Source organism: Lotus japonicus, chromosome 6 (genome assembly GCF_012489685.1).
Source record: "Lotus japonicus ecotype B-129 chromosome 6, LjGifu_v1.2".
Taxonomy (NCBI): Eukaryota; Viridiplantae; Streptophyta; class Magnoliopsida; order Fabales; family Fabaceae; genus Lotus; species Lotus japonicus.
The window spans coordinates 60538930-60557669 of NC_080046.1; the positions used below are offsets into that span (position 1 = coordinate 60538930).

An 18740-nucleotide genomic window follows, 5' to 3' on the forward strand; every position below is an offset into this window, starting at 1 on the left:
ATGGATTTTGGCCCAACTGGTTCATCAATCTTAATTCTTAAGACACTACCACTAATTCCACTCGAAGTCTACAATGGCATAATGGTTCAAGAGAAAGGAAATAAAAAAATCATCTCCCCTGACTTTGTTTAAGGAGGATTGCAGTCAAACAAACAATGAAGAAGATCATTAAGCTCGGAAACCCTATTTCTCACCCTTTATAACACATATATCTACAATAGAAATGATATAGTGAAGATAATACAAAAACTCGAATAGCGAAGTATCATTGTTGACTCACTTAGTCTCTTTATTCTTTCATGAACACATGCATTTTTGCCTCAATGTGTTATGACGTTATGTTATTCTTTATTCTTTGAGGGAATTTTTTATAATTAATCTAATGATAATATTTTATTTCTCTTTCAAAATGAGATTAGTGTTACCTCATGTAGTGTTTTTCTTTTTTAAATCTTTTGAAAGGTTTTGCCGCCACATGTTAATTCGAACTCAAATGTGATTTTTGTCTCATAGCTTTTTAATTCTATAATCAATAGAACTTTCATTTGCTGTTACAGTTCAAAAGTTTATATCAACGCAAAGCTTTGTCCCTATGTCCTTAATCTCCTAAATTATTTGAAAAATTAACATTATGAGAAAATTTCATCTGTTTTAATGTTTTATACTTCCAAGTCAATATATGAAGAGCTAGGCAAAGTTCTAACAAGTTCAGGAACAATGGAACATAACACCCACTTATATCAAGACATTATCACCATAATAGAAAAAGAATATAGTAAGAGTGGAGAAAAAGTAGCAGTGGAAAAGAAAGGTAAAAGTAGTAAAAAAGAAAAAAAAGGGCAAAATAGTAAAATGAAGAGAAAAGAGTGGGGACAAAAGGAAAGCATGAAGATGCAAATAAACCAGCAACAAAATACTCTACCCCTGTTTACCCTTCTCACAACCTCAACATTATTAGCATCATCAAGCACAATGTTTCTTTTTTTTTTCCTTTCATTTTGATGTCACAAGTCACAACCATTGAAAGAGACAGGGACCTAAATGCCATTATCACAAACCTGAACCCCCTTTCTGCAATTCCATTGAAACCTTCTCTCTCCCACTTCCAACTTCTTTACCTTCACTTCCACTCACTCCACACACAAAGTGGTGGAACACCAACAACAACAACATCAACAGTAACAGCAACAAGAAGAAGAAGAAGAAGAAGAAGAAGAAGAATCTCTTCACTCTTCTGCACTGAAAGTTTCCAAATGGGGACTCGAATCCCTTCACACCAGCTCAGCAGCGGGCTCTACGTCTCGGGTCGACCCGAACAACCGAAAACCGAGCGCCAGCCAACAATGGCGTCGCGGTCGGTTCCATACACCGGCGGCGACCCAAAGAAATCCGGCGAGCTCGGGAAAATGCTGGAAATCCCCACCCTCGATCCCACCAAACCTTCGCGCGCCTCTTCCTCCTCTCAGCAGAGTAGCGGCCCGGTGAGATCCGGACCCAATTCGGGTCATGCTGGGAGAACCAGCGGTTCGGGTCCGTTACCGAGGAAATCTTCCGGGTCTGGTCCGATAGGTCCGACGGGGCTGATAACGTCGGGTCCGATTGGGGGTGGTCGGCGGTCGGGTCAGCTGGAGCAGCCAACCGGGTCGGTGGGGAAGGCGGTATACGGGTCGGCGGTGACGAGTTTGAGCGAGGAGGTGAAGGTGGGGTTTAGGGTTTCGAGGGCGGTGGTGTGGGTGTTTCTGGTGGTGGTGGCGATGAGTTTGCTTGTTGGGGTGTTTCTGGTGGTGGCGGTGAAGAAGGCGGTGATCTTGGTGGCGTTAGGGGGGATTATTGTGCCTGTTGTGGTGTTGATGATTTGGAATTGTTGTTGGGGAAGAAGAGGGCTTTTAGGGTTTGTCAAAAGGTACCCTGATGCTGAGCTTAGAGGTGCCATTGATGGACAGTATGTCAAGGTTACTGGGGTATTTTTCTTTAATCTTTTCTTCTTTCCATATTAATCCCTCATTAATGCTTGCTAATGATGCCAAATTATTTATTTGTTGAATATTTATTTATGATCACGTTTTCTTCCTTCACCTAACATTATAGTGAGTGTGGGGAGATTTTGTTTTATTTAATATTTAATTTAATGATTTCTTGTTAGGTATGGGTTTTTGATTTTGGTATGGGTTTGATACTTGTGTGACCAAGGATGAGTTTGGCATGATGATTGTGACCACTATTTTTGTACTTGTTTGTCTTGTCCCTATATATTGAACGATTCTCTTCTAGGGTTGATAGAGTGTGGAATATCAGTATTTAAGCTAGTGATTTTTGCTGCCATATATGGATATGATTTATTGATCTTATAGAACGAACAGCAGAAGGGGCTAAAATATTGCTCAAAAGAAAGGTGCTTACTTGCATTTTTTTGGAATGATTTTTTCAGTCAATCAAATTTTAACGTTCTGATATGATAATGGTGACAGCTTGAATTCAGTGTAGATGTGGTATGGGATAATGATGCATAATGTGCATTTACGGGGTGGTAAGGGATAATGATGTATCATGTGCATTTATGGGGTGGACTAAAGAAGGATCAAATATTTTCTTCTTTAAGAATGTCAAAATTAGGAAGGCTTTTTGGCTTGTTACAAAATATTGTTGCTATGTAATCATATCCTTTTACAAAAGTGATTGGATATTAAACTTGGCTTCTTTGATTCGACTACTTTGTGGTATTTAGGGAAGTTTATATTACTAGTTTACTACAGAATTGCATAGCACTTGAGTAGTTGTTTTTTCTTCACCTCCCCTTCCTTTTCTATCTCTTCCCACAACATTAGGTTTCCTGGTTACCATTTAAGAACAGGCTGCAGGGCAAAATCTTCTGCTATACAATGTTGATTATCATACTTGTCAGGCTGTTAAATTCTTACTTGTTTTAATAATACTCCTGGCAGGTTCACCACTTACTCTTAATTTTTGGTTCATTTATTTACACTAGCAATTAAATGGCCTTCTTTTGTGTATGGATGAGAATGTTGTGCTATTCTGCATGCCCATTTCCCCACAATTTTGTTCTTTACTGAAGCCTTCAAGCTTTTACTGTTTTTATGATAGGGAGTTGCCGTCATTGGTATAGTTCTGGAATAGTGTGAAAAAAGTGTATTCTAATAATAGCCTTGCCTGGACGAGGAAAAGAAGGCCTGATTTTCAGAATAGTTTTTTATATTTCTCCTGTTTCTTCTGTAGGTTGTAACCTGTGGCAGTATTCCTTTGGAGTCGTCCTACCAAAGAGTACCTAGATGTGTATATGTCTCCACTGAACTATTTGAATATAAAGGATTGGGTGGAACATCAGCTAATCCCAAACATCGTTGCTTATCCTGGGGTTCTAGATACTCCGAGGTTAGTTTGTTCAACTACTTCATTGATGCTATGTATTGAACTACTGATTCAGGATATGCACAATTTGATAAGATTGGGAAGCCACTTACGCACACAGACCTATATTGATTCAATGGGTACCTAAAAGGCCAAAATATGTAATGACTAGATACTTAAGACAAGTTTATTTGTAGATAATATATTGATTAGCAGTCTCAGTGCAGTGTTTGATTTCCTCAGAGAATTGGGTGTGGACTAGGACTGGCAAGTGCATAAGTTGTTTACAATTCTTTAGCTTTTAGCCCTTGCCATTTGATTAAAAAGCTGACATTACATTGCGTCTATAGTTCGAATGTAATCTATTGATCTAATGATGTATACGCAAGTCAATGTAATTTTCCGAAATTCAAATATGCTTGAGGAGGGTAAAGATGATATGATAAGAATGAACACTAGAGACCAGAAGAAAATTAAAATAATCATTGCCCCTACTACTTTTCTGTCACTTAAACTGTCTACACTTGCTGGATAACTTTTAACATCTATTTTACTTCACGTGTCACATGATATCAATAGAAAGTATTTCTACATACTACATAGTCAACAGTCATATGAGTTCAAGATGACAAAGTCTAATGAAACTGGAAGTGTTGATTCCATTGAATAGTGATAGCAAAAACACTACAGTGCATGCTCCCTTAAGAGCAACCTAGCTTATTTCAGCAAATCCTTAGGAGCCCTCCAACCATCAGATTCTGTTGGATTCAAGTCCAACCCATGCTGGCCAACCTCACTTCCCATCCACCTAAGATTTGTAAAGCCAAAAATACTAGGATTACTTAAACTCATTAACATGCATGTCTTTTAATGAATCATTCTTAGATAGATAGAAAGCCAAAACACACAATTACTGTTAGCCAGTACAAGAAAATACCCAAATATCTTGTACTGTGCCTTTAATTTTCATGCACCTGACTGAATTATTATGTCCAGTTAGCCATTTCAAGTGCATTGTGGTTAGAGTCAATTAACTCTACATGTGTTATGTAGCTTCAAATTCAAAACAGTAAATTCATTGAAACTTACCATCTCATGTCTTGTATGAGCTTTGATTCACTAGAACTCTCTATTGCAGGAAACTGCTGCTTAAGGGTTTTAATTTGTATTTTTATTTCTGTCTGGCTGTTTGATTACTGTGTGGTGAGTCTGTCTGTATTACTCTATACTAGGAGCAACAAGTTTATAATTTTCTATGAACAGAAATACGTAGCAGACTTCTATATATCAGATTTCCAGACTGGATTAAGAGCATTAGTGAAAGCAGGCTATGGTGCCAAGGTTGCTCCTTTCGTGAATCCAACTACTGTAGTTGATGTAACAAAGGGAAACAGAGAGTTATCTCCAAATTTTGTTGGCTGGCTTGCAGATCGCAAACTCTCTAGTGATGACCGGATAATGCGCCTCAAGGAAGGGTACGGACTACATTATTTTGTGGTTTACTATTTGAGTTAATTTTGGCAGGAACTGAAAATCTTTGAATATCATTTATCGTACAGAAAGGGAGCTCAACTCCTTACAACAGAGAAAAATCCTCTGGAAAACATAGACTTAGTAGCAAAGAGATGGAAAAAAAGATAGCCAGAGACTGCAATTAGCAATCTGAACCAGTCCAAAGACCACCAGTTTGACCCCAAAATTTCTCCCTGTCAGGACTCTCTCCATGTACACACTCCAACTGTCTATTCAGTCATGCTCTGGGTCCACAAGTTAATTTGGGCCAACTAGTTAATATTCTTTCGTTGATTCCTCCCTTACATTCCTACTCTGCCCTTATTTTTCTTAGCAAATAAGCTTTAGTGTCAGTGCCAAACAAAATTACACTCCCCGTCACTGAGAGATGCTTAGATGATATTGTTCTTACCTTGAATCTTTATGACTTAACTTCTGCTCCTTGAGAGATGAAATGTAGCCCATTTTTCGCGACAACTATGAATATACTTCCTCTCTCGCGCTGTCTCTGCAATTTCCAGTGTCACCTACAGCAAACGTTGATACCACTTATCAATTTGGAACTCCTATACTATCGACTGTGGAAGTTCATCTAAAATTTTCACTTCATCTTTTGGAGCCTAGAAGTCAATAGTAGGTCTAAGAGGTTTGTTCAATTAAAATAGATTAAAGTGTAGCACAAGTTAATATTTCTGGGAAGGAGAATGTAGTTTGTTAAAATGGAGGAGAGACCAATGTAAGAGTGTTCTCTTATTTTACCCTTACTACTACATCATGCTCCTAGATGGTTTCTTTCTTATTTATTTACTCTTTTAGGATTTCCTTAAGTGTTGTTTGGCACTTAGCAAATTTGGGTAATGCACAGGTACATCAAAGAAGGTAGCACCGTGAGTGTGATGGGAGTTGTCCGCCGACATGATAATGTGCTCATGATTGTTCCTTCAACAGAGCCTGTCTCAACAGGCTGTCAATGGCTCCGCTGCCTTTTGCCAACCTATGCCGAAGGTCTTATCTTAACATGCGAGGATAATCAAAACAGTGATGTTATTCCTGTTTAGTATCTTGCTTGCTGTTTTCCTTGGAAAGGCAGTGTTGCAACTTGCAATACTGAAATGGCAAAAAAACTAATGGGGGAAGTCCTACACTACAGAATCTGAATGTATTCCACTAGCAAGTTTTTCTGTAAATTGGCTTGGAAGAAGAGATGCAAAGTAGATAACTAATATTGTCATAGTAATCAGAATATGACGTGAGGATCCATCAAGGGTGTAATATCCACGTTTCCACGAAGTTCCACATTGTCCTTTTTTCTGCTTATTTTATGTACATAGGTAGAGTTGCCCGAAGGGGTTCAAAGTAATGTATTAGTTAATTGTAAGCCGGAATGTAGCTTTGTATTAATTGCCAGGTATGAGTTAAGTTGTATTCATAAGTTGATATATTGTGTACCGCTCTTGTTAGCGGCTGTAAAAGCTGAAAACCATCAAATGTTACCACAATTTGTATAAATGTTGCCTAAAAGTAAGTTTTAGCTTTCGTTTTTGTGTTACCCCCTTGTGTTTTATGAATCATGCTGGTAGAATGAGCAGTGATGTTTGTGAGCAATGAAAGCATGATACACTAGGAAAAAGACAATACAGACATGGCAAAACAACAATAACGAATTATGAAACTAAACTTTTGGGCTAGGGCCTAGAAGATGAACTTGGAAGCTACAACCTTGAAGACACTCCCCCAGCAAGCACTAGATTTTCTCCTGTTATATAAGAAGCCTCATCTGATGCCAGAAACGCAGCGGCAGCAGCCATGTCTTCAGTTGTACCACACCTTCTAATTAACTTATTCCCTTCAACCTTCTCCCTCTGCAGTACCACACAAACAAAACCCATTCAATTGAGCAGACTTGAAGCAAGTTATAAATAGAACCCTTTTTACACACATATACTCACTGCAGCATCATTATTGGTAAGGAATGCAGTAAAATGAGTTGGCACAAGACCAGGAACAACACAATTTACACGAGTATTGGGTGCCATTTCACTAGCCAGTGCCTACATATTGAATTAAAAATCGTGAGCTGATTAACGAAAAAGACAGTTTAGAGTATATGAAGGAACAAATGCAAGACCAGTACCTACTTTGGTTAGTCCTAGAACGGCTGTTTTGGTCACTCCATACATAGCCATAGTAGGTGGTGGGTTATAACCAACAAGAGAGGAAATGAGAACAACAGAAGAACCTTTCTGCAAGTAGGGAGCTACATCCTGTATAAACCAGATGATTAAACAACACACCATAAAACAATTTTAGTTTGAGTAAGATCACATGGGGATGACATGTAGTGAATATGCTGAAGCGTACTACTCTTTAGTTACCTTGAGTAGAAGTATAGTGGATTTGACATTTATCTCCCACAGCTTGTCAAGGATTGAATTTTGTATCTTCAGAATGGGATCCAAAGAAGGATTTACAGCAGCATTGGACACAACAACATCTATCTTTCCATACTTCTGCAACAAAACCATGAATGAATCCTCTAGTATTAGGTATTTGCAGTGTAAAAAATCTGTCTTTCTTTTTTCTAGTTTTACAAATCTCCAATCACTTAATGTCAATCGAAAGAGCAGTACACGAAATTTCTATGAAAATCTCGCATAAGAAATTCATTTGGAGTCAATCAGAATGCTTATCATCTAATAACAGCTTTCAAGTACATGCAAAGACTAATTTTTAATAAAGATTACACAAACCAATGCACTCAAGTCAACGAAACCCGGCTTAATTCTCAATCTAGATCTAGATCAAGACAGCAAAATCAAAGAAAGTTTGATCCATCCGTCCTCAGATACAGTTTCCTTACCCAGTTGATAAATACAGAGAAACAAGGAAAGAACTTCTTAGACTTGAAGTCTCAAATAAACATTTCAATGTGTATCTGAAGAAAGTCTCAAATGTCACCTGTATAGTTTTTCCTATCAAATTCTTCCTCTGCTGTGCATTTGAAACGTGACAAACAACCGCCAATACTTCAATTCCTTTAGCCCTCAGCTTCTCTGCAGCCTCATCGACATTTTGCTACAACGATATTTCGAGTATGAGTGCTAACTCATGGCACGAGAAGAACCACAACGACAGTACATTTACACTTGCAATTTTTTTAATGGAAATAAAAGGTAGATTTAAAATCGTAGAGGGATGGCTATTGATGGTATTAGATTAAGGCACTTCAGCATTCGTCAATTCGTTTTATAATGGCTTCAAGTCATTAAGCATTATCCTTCAAGTATAGGGGGTGGAACTTATCAGTTATGGACAAATATCAGTTCAGAAGTATCAAATGATATTGCTGTTGAGAGTCAGATGTGGAAAGATAATAAAAGGGAACACATAAACTATATAAGTTTGTGTTTTTGACAATGTGCTCTTCCAATCTTTTGTCACCAATGACCACCATTTTACTCTGCATTTTTCCAAGGGAAAAGATGAATCAACACAGAAAAACCTGACGTCATCTAATCTAAATCCAAATACTAGATTTTCTCAGGGGGCAACATGACATGAATCTAAACACCAGATTAAATTCAATCAAACAGTGAAAAATAAAAGGAAAGAAAATGAAATCTTCCTCCATATTAAGGTCATCTTTTATTTCTTTTGTATATTTTTGTTTTTGTTGGAAGAGCTGAAAAATGGTTGCTTGAAGAGCACCCATGAATGAACCTGTTTGCGAGAAGAGATGACAACTGATGCACCCTCCAAACCTAGCCTCTCGGCGATGCTAAAGCCAATTCCCTGGGTGGAAGCTGTCACTATGGCTACCTTACCTTCAAATCTCTTTCCAAGTTTGGCCTTGTCCATTTCTAGTTTCCTCCTCCACAACAAAACAGAAAGAGTTGACTAATTTTATCACAATAATAAAACAACTGAGAAAGAGGCTTGTTCAGTTGTGAGAAGTTGACTCTGCTATCCTGTCTGTGTTTATAGCATTACTAGGACACGGAGAAATAGGTAATTTCCATTTGATCCATGTTTCTCCACCATATTTTTACTGTTTTATTTGCCACAGGGAGGGGGAAAGGACCAAGGTGGTGTTTAGTTCAATCCAAGGGATCCAGTTTTTTGTTTTTAACTATCACATTTTGCTTATTATTTAATTTTTTCATGGTTAGATTCTCTAGGTTGTTTTTCAAAACCTTGATCCGGGGAAAAAATTGCAAATGGTCATCACCTTATGTACATGAAACGAACAGTTCATTTATTCTCTTTATTTTACCTTTTTTAATATTTCAAAAAACTACTCATTTCTTATCAGCACTACATTCACTGTTTACGAACATGGTGGTCCCAAGCTCCCACTCAAACGAAAGCACTACAAAAGTTTGATAAAAGAGCATCTTCATATGGTGCCCTACAAATGTTATAAGGCAAATAAAATAGGAATGTTCTACAAATGTTTACTAGGGTCTAATAACGAAACCAAATATCGACATTTCACAGTGAAAATGAAATGATCCACAATCCAGTAATAATGAATTCAAACATTAAAATCTGGCACTAAAATTTATATTACAACTGATAACATGCTAAAACATTTTTCAACTATTCATAAGGATTTCTGAATTTCCTCAAAAGCTCTGGTATTTCATACCCAAGCATGTCATCCACTGCTTGAATCATTTTAGGCTTTAGTTTCTCAAATTTGTCGATGCTATAACGGCTTAAAACTTCTTTGAAGTGCTCTACATTGGGAAAATCACCGGCTGGTAGATGATACTCCCTTTGAACCTGTTTTGCAAAACAAAAATTATAAGCAATAGAGAAATTAAGCAACCAAGGAAGGAAGGAAGGGTTAAGTTGAGAAGGAAAGACCTTTGCAAATTCAACATCAAGGTTATCTATAAGCTTTTGTTGAGCCTTGGCTTTGCCCATTATTGCAGGCATCTCCTTCTTAAGATGGCTAATTATATATGCATGAATCTTTGCAGATCTAGCACGTTTAACGAATTCATTTATCTGCACCATTCAATTGACAACAAAAGAAACCAGAAATAAATATATAGTAGCAGGCATGAGGGGTATAATTGACTCAAATTGCACCAACAGGTCACAGATTATATGAAATAAGTGACAATACCCGACGATCGACAGCCTTCTTTGGAATATCTACCAAATCCGCTAGTAGATCATTCTGTTCCTTCTCAAAAAGATCCCGTCCTAATGAACAGCCTCCATCCATAGGTTTATCATTAAATGACCTTGTGAAGTCAGGAAAGAAGGATATATTAGATGCAAATTTCTAAAAGCTATGTAAATAATAAACAGAAATATCAAATTGTTCACTAAAACTCCGAATAAGCCCAAGAGTATGCTGACATCTTACTTGAAATTTCAAATCACCCACTAGATGGTATAAGTTTAGAAGTATGGTTAAGTACACTTGTAAACAAGGCACTAGATCATTAGACATATTTAAAGATAACAAAACTTACCCAATGTATACACGTGAAACTTCAGGGGTATTTAAAACTTTCCCCAATGACCACATCAAGGCTCCATAAACTCTCATAAGCTACAATATTACAATTGGGTGTGTAAGTAGCATAAGATTAGAAATACAACAAATCAGGTTAAATTTTGTTCAGTGTCTTACCTGTTGAGTATTAACTTGGTCTGCCTTGTTCAAAACCACCCGTATCTTATCATCATTACCATGTAGAGATGCAATTACTCGTTTAAACTCATCACTGATGTCAAGTTTATGGGGATCAAATAGGAGAAGAATGAGATCACATTTGGCAGCAAACCAAGAAACAACACCAGTGAAATCATAGCTTCGTTGAGTCCTTTGTTTCTCTCCAGATAGGACACCAGGAGTGTCCACAATTGTTACTTCATCTAGCAACTGAAAGAAAAATTGCTTCAAGTTCAAGCACAAATAATCACAAAGTCACCAGGATTGGAAATATAAATAAAACTCACTGGATGTGGCATTTGAGAACATTGGAACTTCGATAAGAATGAACCTCCAAATGTTGTTAGGCCACTAAAAGGCATGTCAGCATCAACAGCTATAGTATTTCCAGGAACACTCCTCTCATCAGGTCCTGACTATTAAAAAAAAGATCGGGGGTTTTGAAGCAAATCCCATAAACATTATATGCAACACAACTTATGGAAGAAAAATAAGAGTACAATATCAATATGATCTCTATCATACAGACGAATGTTTTTCTGTTGAAACTTAATTGATTTCAAGAGGTAATATTGGGACAAAAAGGTACTGTACCATAACAATAACAAATCTATCGGTTGTAGGTTCTGGTCCAACATGTGCTCCTGTCAAAGAAAGAGTTTAAAAAAATATAGGAACAAGATCAATATTGTAGTTTATTTATGTTACTAAGTCACCCACAGCTTAACCAACCTGGATAGTCACATTTTAGCAAATGTTTTATAAATGTTGTTTTTCCTGTGGAATATTGACCAAGAAGCATGACCATGGGTTTCGCATCAAAGTCACTGCTGGTCTGAAAGGGAGAAAAGAAGACATTTTTTAAGTTAATATCATTAAATTTATCAGGACAAGACATGCTAAGTAGAGCAAGTACTATGTCCATGGCACACATGCAGGTGATAAATTTTATTTGTACATTGGATGCAAACAACACTTACCAACAATGGGGATGCAAAATCATTATATTGATAAGCGATTTCCAGGGGCTTTAGCCTCTCATTATACAGTCTCTTCAATCCATCAACTATTGATGTAACTGCACTTGGAGGTAACTAAGAAAAACAAACTAGCATGATTAGAATATATATGGTAACATTAAAATTCAGGAGAACTATATGCAGTAGATTTTGATATTTGAGAAGAAATGATCCCAAAAAACATTCAAATTCAAAAGAAGTATGAATTCTTAACAAATGAACATCTATCTCTCGAAAAAATACGAACAAGTGGAGACTGGAGAAACATACTACAGTCCATGATTACAGTGTGGAAAAATTGACAACATTCACCAAGCACCTCGGCATCAGAAAATCAATTATAACAAATATTACCTAAATATTGCTTCACAGTGAAAAGAAGAGGCCTTATTTTATTGTTCATTATTTCAAATTATCCTCTTCAGCTAGAAGAACAACAAAAGGAAGATGAATTCTAGTAATCACGGAGAGTATCATCTACCACTTGAATATTAAGTAAAAACCTATACACAACCCCAAACTGCAATAATTGTGTTAGAAATCTTTTAATTAGGTTTTTCAGCAAGCATTGCTCGTGGGCAAGATTGAAGGATCTCTTGACTGTAATAACTAGACTATCAAATAAAAAGTAATGGAGAATTCTTCTTCAAAATAATAAAATCCAGCCCCAACAACTAACTAAACAACATAGATTTCATAATATGTTTGCACAAAACATGTAACTTGAAAATTTTAATTTCATAAAAAACAAGTAAGACCTAAAAATCCGAGAATAGATTACGAGAATCACCTTCTTCGAAGATTTTGACGCAAACCATGGGTTAGCCAGAAATGGTTGAGGCTTAGCAATCTCTGCATATCATCAGTGAAAAAACCTAATCAATTACTGAAATAATGAATACAATACTAAGAATAATCAAAGAGAATAAGTCATGTATCTAACCATTTACTTCTGGTAGGGTATTAATTGTTAAACTCTTCTTCTGATAAGAAAAGGAAAGAACACAATAAGGAAACAGAATCTAAAGAATGCATAGAAATTATAAGATCTAAGCTATAAATCACAAAGTGAGATAAAAAGTACTGCTCAATCTCACCTTCGCAAAAGCATCAAGTCCTTCCATCACCGGAGGTTTGATATTCTCCTTGTCAACTGCGATTCGCGAAAATCATAAAGCGAATTCAATTGAAACGAGTTAAAAAATATTCAGAATCTGCGTTTACAATTGCAAATTTCATCATGTAATCCAAACAATGCTACTACACTTACTTTCAGTTTTGAGGATATCTGAGTTCAATTCGTATTCTGCTTGTGCCAGTGAAACCAACTGTTTTGTGTGGAAACGAAAATTGAATTCATCAAAATCCACTTCATACAACCAGAATCAGAAACGATACATGAGTTAGATTCGAGAACCGACCTGCATCGCAGTAACGAACTCAGGGAAAGAAAGAAAGCCTTGTCGCTTGGTATCAGCGAGAGCCCAAAGCTGCTTGAGTTGAGAGCGAGACAGGTTCGAGAGAGCGAAGAAATTGGTAGCATCGTTCCCACTGATGCGACCATCACCATCTGCAATGAAAATCACCAAATCAAAAAATGAATCGATTCGAAAATTGCAACGTGAAGAGAAAGAGAGTGAGAGAAACAAACAACACTAACCTGAATCTGCCAATTTGAACCATTCTTCGTAGGTCTTCGATTCCGATTTGGAGCGCGCCGTCGTCTTCATCTTCGAAACTACCATTTCTCTCTAACCAGAGTTTGGAATTTGAATTGCAGAGATGAGAGGGGAAGGGTTATTTCTTCTTCTTACTTATTATATCAGGTTTCAAAGGGTGGTTCATGTGTGTCTGATTTTGACACGTGGATTCTGAAGTGAGATTACGGATTGGCGGGTTGCTATACTTTGATGTGAGGTTCTGATTGGATGTCCACCGTATGTTTATGTGGACGGGTCCGCATTGGATTGCTTCTTTTCCATTTTTGAACTCTTGAATTTGGGCGCCATTGAGTTGGGGCCGTTACGGTGAACATAAATAACGCTCGCACGGGTCATTATCTGTCTAGTCTTCTACTGATTAATTAATTAATCATTCTGTGTAAATTAGCAGGTGCACGCTCCAAAATGAAAATTATAGATAAATTAAATTAAATTATTTGTATTACATATAAAATCAAATGGGATTTAGGAGTGTTCAAAAATAAATAGTAAAAGGGAAAACTCATATGGACTTCAAATTCAAAAAAGGAAGGGCGCCGTCAGTTTATTTTAAATAGAATGTGTTTTTTTTTTTCAAATGATATATGATTAAATTAATGAACTTAAACTATGTGCATGTAGTTACTAAAAAAAAGATTAAAAAAGATTATGAATGTGAACCAATAAGGTGTTAATCTAGTCGTAAGCAAGCTAGACTCCGTAAGAATGAAAGTTTAAAATTTGAGGAAATATATTAACTAGGAATGATATGCAACCATTTTCCAAACTGGTGGACATCCGTAAAAAAAAATTATATGCATGTAAAACATCAATCCCTTCGCAAATAGCCATCATATGTTCTAAATATGACAACAAGTTTAGTTAGTTGAGTCACAAAATGTTGATTGATTGGTTGTTAGTAAATTGATTTGAATTTTGAACTGAGGAGCTTATTTGAGTTAGTAAGTTTATGAGGTGTTGGTAGAAGGGGTAACTAATCAGTGGATTTGAACATTTCGAATCAAGCAGTTGAATGCAATTATGTTCGACGTAAGTGATATGTGTGAACTTAAATAATTATTGGACATTTAAATTTTAGTCGTTGCACCGATAAATAGGTATATTATTACTTATTTCAGTCCATTCAATAAGTGAAGCATGAGGAAGGAAGATAATTAAAGATCCAATAAACCAAATTAAAATAATTATGAAGAGTTATGTAACAACAATAAATAATCCCGAAATATATATATTAGTATAACATTTTAAGAGGGATAAGTAAAATCAATACTAGCACAAATGATTAATATGTGACACTGGTTGCATACTTGCATTCATATTCATATTCATATTCATATTCATACATGTGATCTATTTAGTTTCTAAAAATTTAAGTATCTTGTTGGCCAAAGTAAAGCAAGTCCGCGTTCATTAATTAGCTTTCCTTTGTAGACAAACAGCAACAGTACTGCACAAAATGATGACAAATTTCATGATGTTAGCTGTCGAAATGGAAATCATCGCATTATTCGCATATATGGACGAAACTGACTTTCATTATCAATAAATAAAATAAACTCATATTTTAAAAAATAGAAATATAACTTGTCCTTCACAGAGTTAACGAATGGGAAAAAAATGTATAGGAAACTTGGGACAATTGAAGTTATGTCATGTAGCATACCTTAGATAACCTGAAGGAAGGTCCAGCATGCTGATTCTTAATATTTGAATAGTTGTTAATCTGTGGAGCACTTATGCTGGAGATGTGGCTAGATTTTATTTGCCTTTGCATTTTCTTTTTGCTGAATATAGTAGTATAACCCTCTCCTGATTTGGGGTCTTTGACATCCCAAGAACCAAATTTGGGTATTGCTTGATAATTCTGTCAATCCATAAGATAACATTAAATATATAAATGTGAAAGCACGTTCGAGATTCGCCTAATTCAACAAGAGCATTTTGTTAGGTGAATATGCATTGGAAATCACTTTCCTAATTTACAAGGTAACAAATGATGTATTGAACTGAAAATCAGCTTAATTAATAGTAGTAACTCATAAGATGGTTTAGGGTTACCGCATGGTCATTAGAGGAAGATCTTCTTCCACTGCTCTTGTGCCTGCTCTTAACTCCTTTGGACATGTTCCTCTTGTGATCTGCAAAATCATGACCTCTTTCTACAGAACTTTGCCTGTGTGAGTAGTTATGATGAGAAGAAGCCTTCACTTGATGATCTGCATGAGCAACATTTTCGCCTACACTCATGAACATGTGATCAAAAGCCTCTGGATTTTCCATTGGATCATTAGGGTTCACCATGAACCCAGCTGCTTTTTCTCTGCGTGCATTCTCAAAATATGCTGTGTATGGAAGGTTGTCAGTGTCGTCCCAATTGCCAAACTTTGGCACACGAGATTGCTGCTGAGAATGAGCCATTGGCAAAATATGGTTGATACAAGGTGAATAGCTAGTCTTCTATATATGGTTAATTTGATTGAAAGACCCCTAATTCATAGTTTATGAATAACTTAGTACTGTGGAGAATTACAAACTTTGGCTCCCAACAAATTCATCAATCGATGATTACAAAGCTGCTTTTAATTTGTTTAATGCAAATTAAAATGCGAGTCGCTTTCTTCTAGCTAGTTTTAGCATTTTTAAAAGGCAGGGGAGGAATATATATTGCTCCCTTCTGTTTTGTTGTGCTCTCCGCAACAACATTCTCCTTCTCACAATGTCCTTTATTTGATCATGTCATTAGTCATTACTTCTTCATAGTCTGTCTTAACACTGTCCTAGTAGTATCTTGCACTGCCGAAGCATTATTTGAAGTTCTTTCTGATTGGATGTATTGTACTATAGTAGATACCAGATGGTGAAAGGTCATTTTAATTTATATTTTTCTAGGACCATTATATGCAAACTAATCTCTTAATTTATATGAAATTTTAATGGACATTACTAGATTAGTTTGCATATAAATTAGAACTTCAATTAAAATTTCATTATATGCAAACTAAGCTCCTGAACCTCCTTCTGCAACCATCTGTTTTCTCTTTCAGATTCTTGCAGCACCTTTTCATCATCTCACAGTCAAACTCAGTTTGCTTCAGCTCCGTTCTGTAATTCCAATTCGTTAGATTTTTTTTTTCTTTCTCAAAATGCTATTTGAATTGGATTATTTCTAATTCCAATTTCCTCAACTCATCAAATTGGACTATTTCTAAGTTGGTTCTTGATTTGTGCAGATCAAATGTTGCATGCTCCTGCATCCATTTGAGTGTTATTTTTCTAAAATCATTTTAATTTTGGCTTCAATGATGCTTCATAATGGGTTGGGTGGGACTGGATTGTTTCTGATGTGTAGTATTTTTAGGCTTTGATGATGTGATTGAATCAAAGTTTTGTTGCAAAAATATTAGATAAATTGTGTTTGCTTGGCTTGTTGGCCTGGATGAACCAAGTGAAGTCTGTAGCTTTTCTTTTTTACTTAGGTTTTTGTAAATTCAGGTTCCCTCTGATACAATTGTCCTGCACGATGCTGGGACAAGAGGTTCGACAACGGCTTAACAGAAAACAAAACTTAACAACAGAAACAATAACACACAGTAATTGTTAACCCAGTTCAGTGAAAACTTTCACCTACGTCTGGAGGGTTTGCACCCAAAGAAAGGAAATCCACTATCTCAAGACTCAGGAATTACAGACACTCATGAACAACTCAGTTCATAGTTCACTTCCTAATCTACCCAGTGTATTTCTACTTAGAATCTCAACCTAAGTATGAGAGCCCCTCTCACTTTCTCTCAATCACTGCCACAGTGATTGGTAAACACAATAACAATCAGAGTTTGAATATAATCAAACAACACAGAACCCTTCTTTGCTTTATAGAATCAGTGAGCAAAGAGGATTCACAAATAACAAGGACGAAGCACAATAACAAATCCTAAAACACACGATCTCTCTTATCAGCTTCGGTACACTTCACGTTTTAGGTCTTCATCCTTTTATAGACTTCAGCAGCGGTAGCATGTGCTTTAGGGTTGGCACGGGCTGAAGAAACAGATTGCAGTAACAGCAATTCAAAACGCAATCTTGATAGATTCGGTTTCTTATTGCACAAGAAAAGATAGAAACCAATCTTTTAACAAAGATTGTTTCAACAAATAACAACCCAACAATCAAAACCCTTCTCGACAGCTACTTGTTCCTCAAGTAACTCAAAAAACATATCTTCAATAAATCTTCAGAGGGCCCACAACAGAAACACAAGCTGAGGACTGATGCCCTAGCTTCACGAGGTCAGATGCCACGGCATCTGCTTCGACAATCGGTTGTTTTGACAAAATGCATGGCAACATGTTCCAACAATCTCCCCCTTTGTCAAATTTTGTCTAAAACAACTCACAATCAGAAGGGATAAAAACTTCAGAGACAATTCTCCCCCTTAGTCTGAACTCCCCCTCAACCGATGCAACTACACAACCAACTACCATACTTCAGAAGGCATAGTCGGAACAAATCACTTAGTAGCACAAACACACAATCAGAAGTACAATCAGCCTTAGCACACGATGACACCAAAATAGATTAGCTTAACCATCATCGTATCAGAAATACCACCATCAGAAGCTGGCAGCACAAAATCAGAAGCACTACTATCAGAAGTTACGTATCTGAAGAACGTTTCAGAAGTAACGTTTCAGAAACAACCATAGCCATTGTCTTGAACTTGTCAATGCTAACACTTCCAGAACACACATAGCAGAGACAGAAGCAACTCCACAGTAGAAACATAGGTCTTCACAAACTTCTGAAAACTCAAACATCTGAAGACTATTCAAAAACTTCTGAAACCTCAAACATCAGAAAAACACTGTTCACAAACATCTGAAAACATTGTTCACACACTTCTAAAACTTCAATCTGAAAACACTGTTCACAAACTTTTGAAACTTCAAAACACTGTTCACAAACTTCTGAAACTTCAAAACATCTGAACATAAACATCTGAACATAAACATCTGAACATCTGAACATAAAACACATACATACTACTCCCCCTTTTTAGCACAAATTTGCAAATGGTGCACGAATACATCAGAAACAAAACAAACTAGTCTTTAGAACTGGAGTCCTTTCCTGATCCTTCTGCACTTTCCTCTACACACTCTTCAGATCCTTCCTCCTCTTCATTACTCACATTCGGAGCAGCAGCACTTTGTTCACCATCTTGACGTTCTTCTTCTTGTAGCTTGAGTAGCAACGCATCAACTTTGAGCTTCCTGGCAGTGCTCACCCTGATCGTCTCCTGCAAAGCCTTGGAGACCTCCAGTAATTCAGCAATGATGGCCTTAGTGCCAGATTCAGTCACAGGAGGAGCAGATGTTCTGCTAGTTGGTAAGGCAATGTCTAGAACATGTGGCTCCATAAACAAACGTTGAT

At 36.6% G+C, this 18740-nt stretch overlaps 4 protein-coding genes across 5 annotated transcripts; 1 reads left to right on the forward strand and 3 right to left on the reverse strand.

Moving 5' to 3' along the window:
• The first annotated feature begins 967 nt into the window (after window positions 1-967).
• Window positions 968-6427, forward strand: LOC130722185 (uncharacterized membrane protein At1g16860). The gene is made up of 4 exons (XM_057572835.1): window positions 968-1961; window positions 3235-3390; window positions 4630-4841; window positions 5744-6427. The coding sequence occupies exons 1-4, from the start codon at window positions 1002-1004 to the stop codon at window positions 5934-5936; spliced, it is 1521 nt and encodes a 506-aa protein (XP_057428818.1). The 5' UTR covers window positions 968-1001; the 3' UTR covers window positions 5937-6427.
• On the reverse strand, window positions 6357-8915 carry LOC130722186 (tropinone reductase-like 3). 2 transcript variants are annotated; one of them, XM_057572836.1, is made up of 6 exons: window positions 8599-8911; window positions 7837-7953; window positions 7254-7388; window positions 7017-7142; window positions 6828-6929; window positions 6357-6740 (listed from the first exon to the last, which is right to left on the reverse strand). In XM_057572836.1, the coding sequence occupies exons 1-6, from the start codon at window positions 8734-8736 to the stop codon at window positions 6591-6593; spliced, it is 768 nt and encodes a 255-aa protein (XP_057428819.1). In that variant the 5' UTR covers window positions 8737-8911; the 3' UTR covers window positions 6357-6590. The 2 variants fall into 2 exon arrangements, with proteins under 2 accessions (XP_057428819.1, XP_057428820.1); XM_057572837.1 differs by lacking the exon at window positions 7837-7953 and having other exon boundaries at window positions 8599-8915.
• Window positions 8916-9346: 431 nt separating this feature from the next.
• Window positions 9347-13399, reverse strand: LOC130726330 (EH domain-containing protein 1-like). Its single transcript, XM_057577577.1, has 15 exons — window positions 13250-13399; window positions 13011-13159; window positions 12860-12917; window positions 12687-12742; window positions 12533-12572; window positions 12380-12441; window positions 11551-11664; window positions 11303-11405; window positions 11165-11214; window positions 10858-10986; window positions 10529-10780; window positions 10368-10447; window positions 10013-10133; window positions 9748-9891; window positions 9347-9663 (listed from the first exon to the last, which is right to left on the reverse strand). The coding sequence occupies exons 1-15, from the start codon at window positions 13332-13334 to the stop codon at window positions 9478-9480; spliced, it is 1629 nt and encodes a 542-aa protein (XP_057433560.1). The 5' UTR covers window positions 13335-13399; the 3' UTR covers window positions 9347-9477.
• A 1215-nt stretch (window positions 13400-14614) lies between these two features.
• Window positions 14615-15764, reverse strand: LOC130726297 (RPM1-interacting protein 4-like). The gene is made up of 3 exons (XM_057577540.1): window positions 15369-15764; window positions 14974-15174; window positions 14615-14757 (listed from the first exon to the last, which is right to left on the reverse strand). Exons 1-3 carry the CDS (start codon window positions 15726-15728, stop codon window positions 14725-14727), a joined length of 594 nt encoding a protein of 197 aa, XP_057433523.1. The 5' UTR covers window positions 15729-15764; the 3' UTR covers window positions 14615-14724.
• Between the last annotated feature and the right edge of the window lie 2976 nt (window positions 15765-18740).